General features: G+C 34.2%; 1 protein-coding gene across 3 annotated transcripts in view; it reads left to right on the top strand.

Annotated features, from left to right (window-relative positions):
• LOC114274479 (protein ROS1C) overlaps positions 1-11,892 on the top strand; it is a 130,534-nt gene extending 118,642 nt beyond the window's left edge. The window contains exons 2-6 of one of the 3 annotated variants that reach the window (XM_082883197.1): positions 496-591; positions 8,434-8,541; positions 10,003-10,039; positions 10,125-10,218; positions 11,331-11,892. In XM_082883197.1, coding sequence (XP_082739323.1) covers positions 496-591; positions 8,434-8,541; positions 10,003-10,039; positions 10,125-10,218; positions 11,331-11,448 — 453 coding nt within the window. In that variant the 3' untranslated portion in view covers positions 11,449-11,892. Of the gene's footprint in view, positions 1-337; positions 592-8,433; positions 8,542-10,002; positions 10,040-10,124; positions 10,219-11,330 lie in introns of those variants that run through there. The other 2 variants (XM_082883198.1, XM_082883196.1) reach the window with 2 other exon arrangements.
• The last annotated feature ends 310 nt before the right edge of the window (positions 11,893-12,202 follow it).

Genomic DNA, 12,202 nt, shown 5'->3' with positions numbered 1-12,202 from the left:
ATATACATGAGGAAACCTTGAAATCTTTTTACTTTTTAATTTAGAAAATCTTCTTTTATTTTTTGATGTGTATATATTATTCCCTCCCCCTAATCTTTTTACATTTTAATTCAAAAAATCTTTTTTTTATTTTTTGAAGTGTATATATTATTCCCCCCTCCCCCACCACAAAATCTTTTTACTTTTTAATTCGGAAGATCTTCTTTTATTTTTTTAAGTGTATATATTATTCCCCCAACTTTATTTTCCCCACAAAATCTTTTTACTTTTTAATTCGGAAGATCTTTTTTTATTTTTTTAAGTGTATATATTATTCCCCCAAATTTATTTTTTAAGTTACGTGAAGAATTTTTTCTAGCAAACTTCTCTCGTCAGTGTGCAACACACACGAGAGATTTTCCTTTTTTCCCTCTGTCCTGCCCCTCCCTTTTTCCATATCACGTTTTGTAGCCCTAGACAACACACTCTCTCTCTCTCTCTCTCACTTGAATGGAGGCAAGCGACGAGCGGCGATCGGCGACCGTGGTGGCGAGCGACGATCGACTATCGGCGACAGTGGCGGCGCGCAGCGATCGAAGCATCGATTCGAAGGTATTCTTCCCTTCTTCTCTTCTCTTCTCTTCTCTTTGATGGATCTTCTCTTCTCAACCTTTGACAGTGGCGATCGAAGGGATTGTTCTCTTCTTTTCATCAAAATGATATTTAGTTACCATTTTTTCGGTTCACTGTCATCCACTCAAAACCCTTTTCCTTTTGAAGAATCATTATTTCAAACCAAACATACTAGAAACGTGTGGGTGTGAATGTATATATTTGTCTGTTAGTTTTATTTTTGATGAAGAATCATTATTTCATATTTTTTCAGTTCATGTTGCTGCGTTGATCCGTTGATATTTTTTCAGTTCATGTTGGGTGTGAATGTATATGTGTGTTGATATTTTTTTTCCCAATTTTCAATTCATCTTGGTGTCTTAAAATTTTCTGATATTTATTTATTATTGGTGTTTGACATTTTGCTGGATAATCTTTTTATTATGAATAACTTTGCCTTTCAGAAGTGTCAAATTATTTTATTACTACTCTCCCCTGATTGTTTATGTGAATTTTTTCATCAGTTTGCATCTTTTGGGATTTTGGCACTTATTTGATGAAGAGAGAGACTTGCTATCTGGGTTGTATTTGATTTCTTGTTTTTGAGTCTCTTTGGTGGTTATTGTCAATGGAAGAGAGTTTCTTTGAAAGAGAAATCATTCTTTCTTTGTCTGTTTTCACACATCTCATGTGCAATGTGCTTGCCTTCTTTGTCTGTTTTGAGATGCTTTGAAAGAGAAATCATTCCTTCTTTGTATTTCTGTGTAGTTTTGGGCTTTTTATCATGATAATGAAAAACATTTCTGTGTAGTTTTGGGCTTTTTATCATGATTATGAAAAACATACTTGGAAAGTTTATTGAAAATATAGTTTCTTCTATTGACAGTTATAGAAGAGAACTACACCATGATTATTTGTAATGGGAATGAACTATTTTCAAGCATATAAAGAGTATAAACAGAAATATATATAATATATAAACTTCCCAAGCATGTGATGACACTGTTTTTTCCCAATCTTTGTTGATTATTGTAGTACATGTGTTGTAGTAAACCATCAAACCGATTCGCATCAATTCGCCAATCCGCTCAATCCGCATCCGCCAATTCGGCGGACAGTTGCGGATTGATTTGCCCCAATCCGCCAAGTTTCGGACAGGTGACGGATTGGGGGTTCCGAGGCCGCAACCGATCCGCGACCACCCCTAGTATATATCACATTTACTTTCTAATTCGGGAATTTTTTTCCTTTCGACTCCATGGATGGAGAAGTGTTTTATGAGATAATAACAAAAAAAGAATTCAACCTTGAAAAAAATATATATGAACAATCATTGAAATTTTTGTGCAAAAGAATTTTCTATATACAAAATTTATGTAAATTTCATTATTTTTGCAAAAAGAAATGGTGACGGGTGAATTATTTGTTTACTGAATATGTTGGTGTTTCCAATTACAACAGTGTGTGGTGTGGTTAAGTGAAAAGGGCATTTGGTTGCCCAGGCATATATATGTTTTGTTTTGTTTTGTTTTGGGGCCAAGGCTAATTAGTAGTATTTATTGTTTTTTGGAGGCTAATATTAACAAGTGCTAACATGGCAGGCTTAATGGTCGGGCTTTTCAGGTGGCCTCTCACAGACTAACATGTGGGCCAAGATCCAAAATTCAAGCCCAAACCCAACCCAAGTATTATGCAAACGAGTCTAACCTTGTTTGCATAAAAAAAATGACAATATCAGTTTTTCTTTATCAATAATAAATTATTAATAAAAAAGAATTAAGTGTAAGGCAGCCTAATTTAATTATATTAAAATTATGAAGTTCACTATATTTTCTCCGAACTTTTCATAGGAGGTTAGTGTAATTTACCCTTTAAATAACGTGGGTGGAAAGTCAGACAATAAAGCTCCTGTAATTTACATTCTAGGTATTAAAATTAAATGATACAATAATAATAATATTACATACATAAAATACTATAACCATGATCTACTAAATTCAGATCTACACTATATATTGTGAATATTTTACTAAACATTTGGTTTAGTACATAGCATTTCTAATCTCTAATACAATAAAGCTATGCTAATGTTATCAAATCATGCCCCATTTGGGATCCAAAGTTTGGCTAAAATAGTCAATAAAGACCACAAAAAAAAAAAAAAAAAAGTTAATAATAAAATATCACATCAAAACTATAATCATTTTAATAGTTAAGGTTTCCAAACAGGCCTCAATATCAATTTAGAGAGTTATTTTAATCAGGAAGAATGAAAAACTAAAAAAATGATTTATAACATCATCACCACGGTGGTTAGATGGTTGCAGCAGTGCCTTCATCTCCTTGATCTTAATCATTCTCCTTCTCCTTCCTTTAGCTCTGTCATCCATGAGCTCTGTTATGACCCAACGGTTGAGAAGACTCCATCCCATGCAACTAACATCCCAAAGTGGAGAAATTTATACCATTACAATCAACAAAATCCATTGATTGATTCAAATATCTGATTTGGAAATTTCAATACTTATGTTTAATTGATTTCTCGAAAAGCAGTTTTCACTTGCTCGTAAGTGTGCATGTCTGAGACTTTGAGTATGACTGCCCACGTCTGCCAAAGTTTTTCCTCTTTGAAAATTGCATATAACATGTGCTTGCAAATGCATTGTGATAATGCCCAAGCACTAATACCACATTGTGATAATTTGTGTTTCAATTAGCATATTTCCCTTTAAAATCATGATTAGTTTATGACAAAAACCCATCAATTTTGAAGATGATGGCTATGGCATAGGAAGGGAAAAATCTTCGACCATTAAAGTAATCATACCTCTTCTGGTTTTGTTCAATGATCTAAAAGCGGAAACCTTAATCAGCCACTATGAAATCCGGTCTTATTAGCACCTTGAATCAAGGTTTTCAATTCCCCTACTCTGTTTTCCATGCCCTTCTCTCTCTTTCTTCTTATGCACACAAAAAGAACTTGTATATTAGATGAACGAAGTAACAGGGAAACACAAAACACATAATTAATTAAATGGAAAGATGAAGTGATTTCAAAATACAGCACGTGTGTTTAATGCAATTATCAGTTGTATACACAAATCAGAAAATCACATAGAAAAGTGGTGCCCTTATAGCAAAATATATGCAACTAAAACACAATTCAAAAACAAAAACAAAAACAAATTTTCAATTGAAAATCAAAGTTGGTTTATATGACAAAGCAGATTATTCATTCTGACAATTGCAATTGAGACCATTCCAGAAAAAGTCCAACCAACATCATCAACAATTTAAATTAACCAACTAAAAACAAAATAGTACATAAAAATTTAAGTTGCAATAAGATTTCAATGTCAACTCCAAAAGCTATTAAAAACCACAAATTGAAATTAGATCATGAACAATAAGACCAACTCCGATTGTGAACAATAAGAACAACTCCAATCGCCTTATGGCCGCCAAACACTACCCCATCAAAATCAATTTTATAACAACTTGCTAAGGGCACGCTCTACTGAGTTATTGAGGGCAATGAAGAAACCCATCATTCACCGATAACACAAGCACCCAAATCACTTACCATTCAAACAATTTCCCCTACATTTCTACAATTATTATTAAAAATGACTTGGCTACGAGACGTCCATAACTCTCAACACAAAGCCACAAAAAGCCCCACCCCTATGTCATCAAATAAGCTTTCAACCTCACAAAACCAATGGTAAAAATCAGAACAAGAACGCAACTGAGAACACAACGGGAAAGGGCTCATCTGCCACACTTGTTGTGCCAACGGGCAGGCTTAAAACTATACTTAAAACTCTTGTGGAGTTATTATAATCAAGATATATCCCTAATTTAAATGTAAAAAAAAAAAAATTGAAATAAATGAGAGAGGGGATTCAACTGATAAAATTAGTAAACAGAGGATTAAAAAACTGACATTGATGTACTTTTTTCACATACTTCTTAACCTATTCTTCTTGATCAGAAGCAAGAAGGCCATCTTCATATTACTAAACAAAGTTTTGAAACATTTTTATAAAATACTTCTAAAGTAAATTTAAACGTACTACTGAACTAAAAACAAAATAATTTCCTCCCATTAATGAACAGAAATAGACTTGGACATGGTGGAAATAAAGATTGTAATCTCCAAATCTCTACTCGACTACTTCAATTCACTTGCGACATTAGATCTTTGCTCCCTGCCACCCGCTAAAGTCTCCACCTTCTCATTAGCATTCTTAGTTCTATCACCCACAGAAATTTCAGGCATCTTCTCACATGTATCATAGTATTCAGTCAGAGGAGTTGGAGGGTGAACTTGGATATCCAAAAGATCATTGTCGGGAGAACTTTCATGTGTCATTCCTTCTTTCAAGAACAATGTTTTTTTTTTTTTTTTGGATAAGACATTATAACCAGAAAAGAAAGATATACAATGAAGTGTAATAATCCAAGAACAATCTTAGGATTAAAAGACTCAAACACCCAATATATGTGTAATAATTTAATAAATAATCAGGAATGATGGTTTCCATGCCATTAAAACTCTCTTGACTGTTTGATTAACCATCAAACTATACAACCCAAAATCGGTAGATGGCTTATAGATTTGAGTGTTTAAGAGAACTATGGAACATGAAGAAATTAAGAGACCCACTATATAGGCTGATGTATAGAAGTGATATGAGGGAAGTATTTTCAATTCATTTTCCAAATAGCCCATATTCTTTACCAAATGATTGATGAATTTCCTTCCTTAGAACATACCCGGCTCCCAAAATAGTTCCCAGTAAGAGATTGTTGATAGTCAGTGTGAAATTCAATTGGATACGACTAAATTTAGAGGAGAAGTTGGGAAGATCAAAACATGTTAGGATGTGTTTTGATAATGCAGTTCGATCGGCAGGGTATGGATCTAATTGATACAAGCCCTCCACGGGTTGATGGGCCTTCATCCTCCTAATCGCACCTCCAACAAGTTCAGTAGGAAGGTTTCGAAATGGAGGTGGTTCGTTCCTGTGGACCCTTCGACGATCAAGTTAAATGAGGATATGGTCGGGGTCACAGTTTAAGGAGAAGGTTCAAAGTAGAGAGAGAGAGAGAGAGAGAGTGAATTACTTGTTGTCAAAAAATTCCTCAGAACTTCCTTATATCTCTCTTACTAATCATTTCCTTGTCCATTCATGTTGTCCCGTTGACCGAAAGCCTGCAACCTACTCGCTGTCGGCCATGGCGGATTCACCACGTCCCAGAGCAAGAGGTCTTGTTGTATTTAATGCTTTGACAATCTTATTTAATGTTTGGCACGTGGGCTTAATAACTCTGCAAAATCTTTGTTTGCCAGGTGGCTAATTCCCTTCTCGACACGTGTCTAGCTGTAACTAGCTTGGATCACTATGGGTTCTTTGTTCTCTGCTGGGCTCTCTGTTGGGCCTTATTTGGCTGGCTTTATAGTGATAACTAGCCAAGAAATTATCTGGGCCACCTAAGGTAACTATAGGTTGGGCCCTCCTGGGCTATGCCCATCATGTTTAATCTGTAGTGTGATTAGCTTGGCTGTTTGGGTAGCATGTTTTGATCTTCTCCACTTCTCTAAATTTAGTTGTGTCCAATTGAATTTTACACTGACTATTAGCAATCTCTTACTGGGAACTATTTTGGAACCCAGGTATGTTTTGATGAAGGAAATTCATTAATCAATTGTTACAAAATATGGGCCATTTGGAAAATTGATTGGAAATACTTGCTTCACATTACTTCTATTCATGTTTCATCTTTGATTGATAATTCAATCTATACAATGGGTCTGCTCATTTCTTCATGTTTCGTAGTTCTTTTCAAATCTATAGGCCATCTACCGATTTTGGATTGTATAGTTTGATGGTTAATCAAACATTTAAGAAAGTTTTAATGGCATGAAAACAGTCATGACGCATGAAAGCTCTCCCGACAATGATCTTTTGAAAATCCAATTTCACCTTTCAACTCCTCTGACTCAATACCATGATACATGTGATGAGATACTTGAAAATTTCTGTGGATGATAGAACTGAGAATGCTAATGTGGAGGTGGAGACTTCAGTGGGTGACGAGAAGTAAAGATGTGATGTTGCAAGTGAAATTGGAGTAGTCGAGTAGAGATTTGGAGATTGCAATATTTATTTCCACCATGCCCAAGTTTGTTTTTGTTCGTTAATGGGTGAAAATTATTTTGTTTTTAGTTCAGTAATACGTTTAATTTTACTTTAGAAATTTTTTTTATAAAAATATTTTATTACTTTGTTTAGTAATATGAAAATGACCTTCTTGCTTCTAATCAAGAGGAATAGGTTAAGAAGTATGTGAGAAGTAAATCAATGTTACTTTTTAAATCATCTGTTTATTAATTTTTTCAGTTTAATCCTCTCTCATTTATTTCAATTGTTGTTTTTTTTAAAAATTAGGAATATATCTTGATTATAATAACTCCACAAGAGTTTTAAGCATGGTTTTAAGCCTGCCCGTTGGCACAACAAGTGTGACAGATGAGCCCTTTCCCGTTGTGTTCTCAATTGCGTTCTTGTTCTGATTTTCGCCATTAGTTTTGTGAGGTTGAAGGCTTATTTGATGACAGGGGTGGGGCTTTTGGTGGCTTTGTGTTGGGGGTTGTGGTCATTTTCAATAATAATTGTAGAAATGCAGGGGAAATTGTTTGAATGGCAAGTGATTTGGTGATGGAGTTTAGTCGCGTGCTTGTGTTATTCGTCGCCCTCAGTAACTCGGTAGAGTGTGCCATTAGCAGGTTGTTATAAAATTGATTTTGATGGGGTAGTGTTTGGCAGCCATATGGCGATCGAAGTTGTTCTTATTCTTCACCATCGGACTTGGTCTTATTGTTTGTGATCTAATTTCAATTTGTGGTTTTTAATAGCTTTTTAGTCAATTTGATCTACACTAAGAGGCTAACTCCTTGATTTGTGTGAACTATATCATGATTTGAATGCTTTGAATAGATTTGAACAAGGTTATCGGCCGAAGCTTGAAGAATTATAGTCCTTAAATCTCCCTCATAAAGGTTAGAAATGGTTATTGTTTTTCTTTTTCTTCTACAATGGTCTTAGATATAGATGAATATCAATTTTGGAGGTAAAATTGTCATATTATCTTCTTTTCCACCCATAGATATATATGGTTGCCTAATGAATCAAAGACTGGATAATAACTGGGGAAAGCATTCATATATATATATATATATTCTAGGCAACCTACTAGCTGCTGCTTTTCTATTTTTGTTCAGCTTTCATGAAAATTTTGATTTGGTTCATGTTTGTAGTTGTCTTTAAGTGGATATGATGTGATATAATTTTAAGTTCTCATAATAAGATTTTTTTCCTCGCTGGTTCTACTGTTTCTCTGCTATTCAACATTATTATGAAACGAGGCCAGGTTTTTTTGTGGCTCTTCAGTCCTGTTTTTCTAAGAAACGACTCAACCGGTATTAGCAACCATGGTGGCTTGTTCGAAATACTTTTGGTCTAATAGGGATTTTATGAACAAGAAGATCCTAATAAAGAAATTTTTTGCCATGTATAATTGGTTATGGTGAAGAAAATTTTAGAAAGCTTTTCGTAATTCAAAATTCATGGGTTACGAAATGGGGGTATAATGGATACTTAAGAATCACACGTGACATTTGATAGGAGTTTGGCAGTTGTATTTGTTCGCCATGTATCCAGTTATGAATGAATAGTTGTTCGATTTTGATACACTCATGATTAGGTTTACCATTTATTATTATATATATTTATATAAAACTTTTCATTCTGATTTATATCTATGGTTGCCTAATAGATTAGCTACACAAATTTTTATAATCGTGAGAGGATCATGATGCAACTCCCTCTTCCAAATGATCCTCTTGTCCCTACCCTTGCCCTGGTTATCCCAAGGTATGGTGCAGTAAGTTTTATTTGTGTTGGTGCTTGTCTAGCAATTGGCTATACCTTGTGTTTTACTTATATATTCTAAATGAAGTTCATGTGTGTGGATGGGTATGTCCTTATGTTCTTCTAATTCTTCACCATAGCTTATGGAACATAAAAGATCTTGTAGGATTGTGAAACACTTATTTTCTGGGCACCCAATGGAAAAAAACTAAAGAAGTTTAATACTGAGAAGGTGGCATACCTTACAAATGCTCAGATTCAGAGTAAGGATGTTCTTATTGCCCATTCACTGAAATCAAGTTTGAGTGATGCAGATAAATGCTGCCACCATGAACTCTTTCATAATGATGGTCCAAGTCCTGGTGATCTTGTGTGATGTCATGATCTCAAAAGGGCTCTTATCCGTAGAACTATTGACTGAATTGTTATAAGCAAATTTTGCACAAATAGTGGTAAATTCCAATTGTCTAAGTTATCACCTAAGCTACAGTTTAATAACCTCAATTTGACCATCGATTTGTAGGTTAAAGGTGGAGAAAAAATAAATGCAAAACTAAAGCACAAAAGCAAATTGTAACAGAAAATTAAACTATCAATTTGTATGCAATATCAAGAGTGTAATTAGTTAACGATCATCCCAATATTTGTAGTCTTAACTAAAAGAAATAAGGAAAGAAATCCTGAATAAATAAAGTACACAAAATTGATTCCCTAAATTAAATATCCCAAAATAAGTCAAGCTTAAAGAAATTAGTCCTGATTCATCTTGGCCTGCTTCATGTAAGTGTAATGAATCTGTGGCTTCCGCATGTGTTCCCCATCACAATGGTTTTTCTTCTTCTTTGTGTCTAGTATAAATTAAAGTGGCGTGAAGAGTGGTATGCTATTTGGAGTTTAGTCTTTCCTTTTGCATGGAAATCATAAACAATATCCTAACTATGAATCACTGTCTAGAAAATGCACATTGTGTATGTGTGCCATGTTCAAGCCTTGGAAATTTGATTTAGCTTTTACTCCCTACGTCCTTTTACTCTCATCTTTTGGAAGGAATAAAGGATGGTATTAATTGGCGAAGGGTTGGATTGAAATATGTGATGTGTTTGGAGAATGTATAGATGATATTTGTTGGTAGGACAGTTGTGAGACTAGGATGGGTACCTCTCCAACCGCTCCTTGAATCGCTTCAACTGTATCTCCTAGAACTGTAAGTAATATGTTCAAACCAATCAACACTGAATTTTCCCTATTACACTTCTAATCATGCTTTCACACGGGTATCCAATGTTGGAAACAGTTCAAAAATGTTTGTGGCCCGGACTGTGCAAGCTGGATGAGCGAACACTGTAATTTCGGAATTGCCTAAAACCATTCATCTCTATAGATGGCATTTCACTTCCCTTTAAAAATTGAAGTTAACAGAATTATCATTATTCTCTTCTGTACATTTAACTGATTTCCATATCATGAACTACAGGTCTGTGCTACATTACCAGATGATTACATTTGGAAAGGTACGTTATCATGATCCTGCCCTTGCTAAATGTAGTTGACTAACCATAAGATAAGCACTTTTCCATGACAAATCATTCTTTATAGTTTTACAGGTTTTGTGCACTGGGAGCAAACCAAATAGCAATGCATGTTCAATGAGAGGAGGAGAGTGTAGACACTTTGCAAGCGCATTCGCAAGGTATGCATTGAAAGCTTTGATTGATTACTACTTTTAAGTGACAGCCAAAAGCTTTATCGTCACCTCCACAGTGTTCAAGACCCAAGAACTTGCAATTAGAAAGTTGTACACATTTCATAAATAACAATCTACAAATATCAAAGACACACACAACAGTATAATACGAGCAATACAATAGTCATCAGAAGGAGATGATGGTAGTCAAAGTCAACAAATACTGCAACTACTAGTGGAATTTTATAGTAACATTGACAAGCACTTGAGGCGGTGGCTTTAAATTCTATTAGCATACACTGATGAGATTTGAATGACAAATTAGGCCTAGCACACATTAAAAGCTTCACGTCCATAAAACATACAAAACAAGTATCATCCTATGCTAAAAGTACCTGTTAAAAAAGAAAGCTCATTGAACTGGTTTCAGATGAGGTCACAATTTGCAGCACTTTGTTAAGTTGGTGCCCAAAAAAACAAGGAAAACAATCATAATATTGTTGAGTTTTGAACACATGACACAAGTATTTGAACCGTTCCTAATTTAATCTCTTAGCTCCTATCAAGAACAAAATCATGAGTCATATCTGCTAGTACCAACCCACCGTTTCTTAGACATGCATTCAAGTAACAAGAAATATTCAAATCTTCAGGAAGAAATACATCATTTCATAGTGCCTAAGGTGCATCAAAGATGGATGACATTTGAGGCATCTCTGATTGCTACTTCTAGAGTACTGATGAAAATACATAAATCACACATAACAAGGTCTAAAAGGTGATCATTGGTCCTGATAATAACATTGCAGTTCCGAAAAGAAATAAAAAAATAAACTTTTAAGTAGAACATGGGTTGAAAATTTGTTGATTAGTTTTTATATCAGGTAAAAACAAAAGGAAACAATATTTACAATACTAGATTGGGAAAATGCCAACATGCTAATTGTTTGATAATGTAGCCATCAGAGAAAATCAAATCCCTTCTCTGAAGACCTTCCTAGCTAACGTCCATGTCCAACAATTAAATACACATGCACCCACTCCGCTTGCACGGGGATTAGATATGCATACAAATATATACGCAAATGTGACACTGATACTAATTTCATTTTTTGTAGTGCAAGGCTTGCCCTTCCAGGTCCAGAAGAGAAAAGTATAGTGAGTTCAACGATTTCCATTGCCGCTGACAAAAGCCCATTCTGTGGCAATCAAGCTCATGCCACTACCTCCAGCTGATAGCAATGAACCTAAAGATATGCAATTAGTTGTGAGCAAGTATGAACTTATTGTTGAGGAACCAACATCACCGGAACCAGAAACCACTAAAGTAACAAAAAGTGTCATTGATATGAGGATCCTGTTGACATTCCTACAATCAAGCTCAACATTGGATAGTGAAATTACATGGGATTAGATAGTGAAATTGCATTTTTGATTAGATAGTGAAATTATATTTTTGACCCGTGGGATTAGATAGTGAAATTACATTTTTGACCCTTTGCTATTTAATTTCTTTTTCCTCATCTTTTCCACATTTGTTCTTTCATAGTAGCAGAACCCTCGGGCTATTTTTTGCTGAACCTTTGCATCAAGTTTAGAATCTTCATTCAGGTTTGAAACTTATTCTACATCTTTGATTTTGTTTGCTATTTATTTTTTATTTCGATTTTCATTGTTCAATATGTGGAATTTAGAGATTTTTTTGTATGATATCGTTTGTCTTTCCCTTTGATTATTTTGTCCTATTGATATGAGGATTAACAAACGCTAACATAGTAACATTAATTCAATAATTATAACTACTACATTTAAACTAATTAATAGATCATCCATTCATAAAAAAGTCATAATAACCATTATGAATTAACATTAACATTAGAAGGGGAAAAAAAAAAGAATAAGTGTTTTACATATTGTGTGTATATATATATAAACCTATAATTTTTTTTATAAAAAAAAAATACAGTTTTAGATATATATACATATATAT

This window comes from Camellia sinensis, chromosome 8 (assembly GCF_055761805.1).
Source record: "Camellia sinensis isolate YWXY chromosome 8, ASM5576180v1, whole genome shotgun sequence".
Lineage (NCBI taxonomy): Eukaryota > Viridiplantae > Streptophyta > Magnoliopsida > Ericales > Theaceae > Camellia > Camellia sinensis.
The sequence above is the reverse complement of the archived record's forward strand: the minus strand, read 5'-3'. Positions and strand labels throughout refer to the sequence as shown.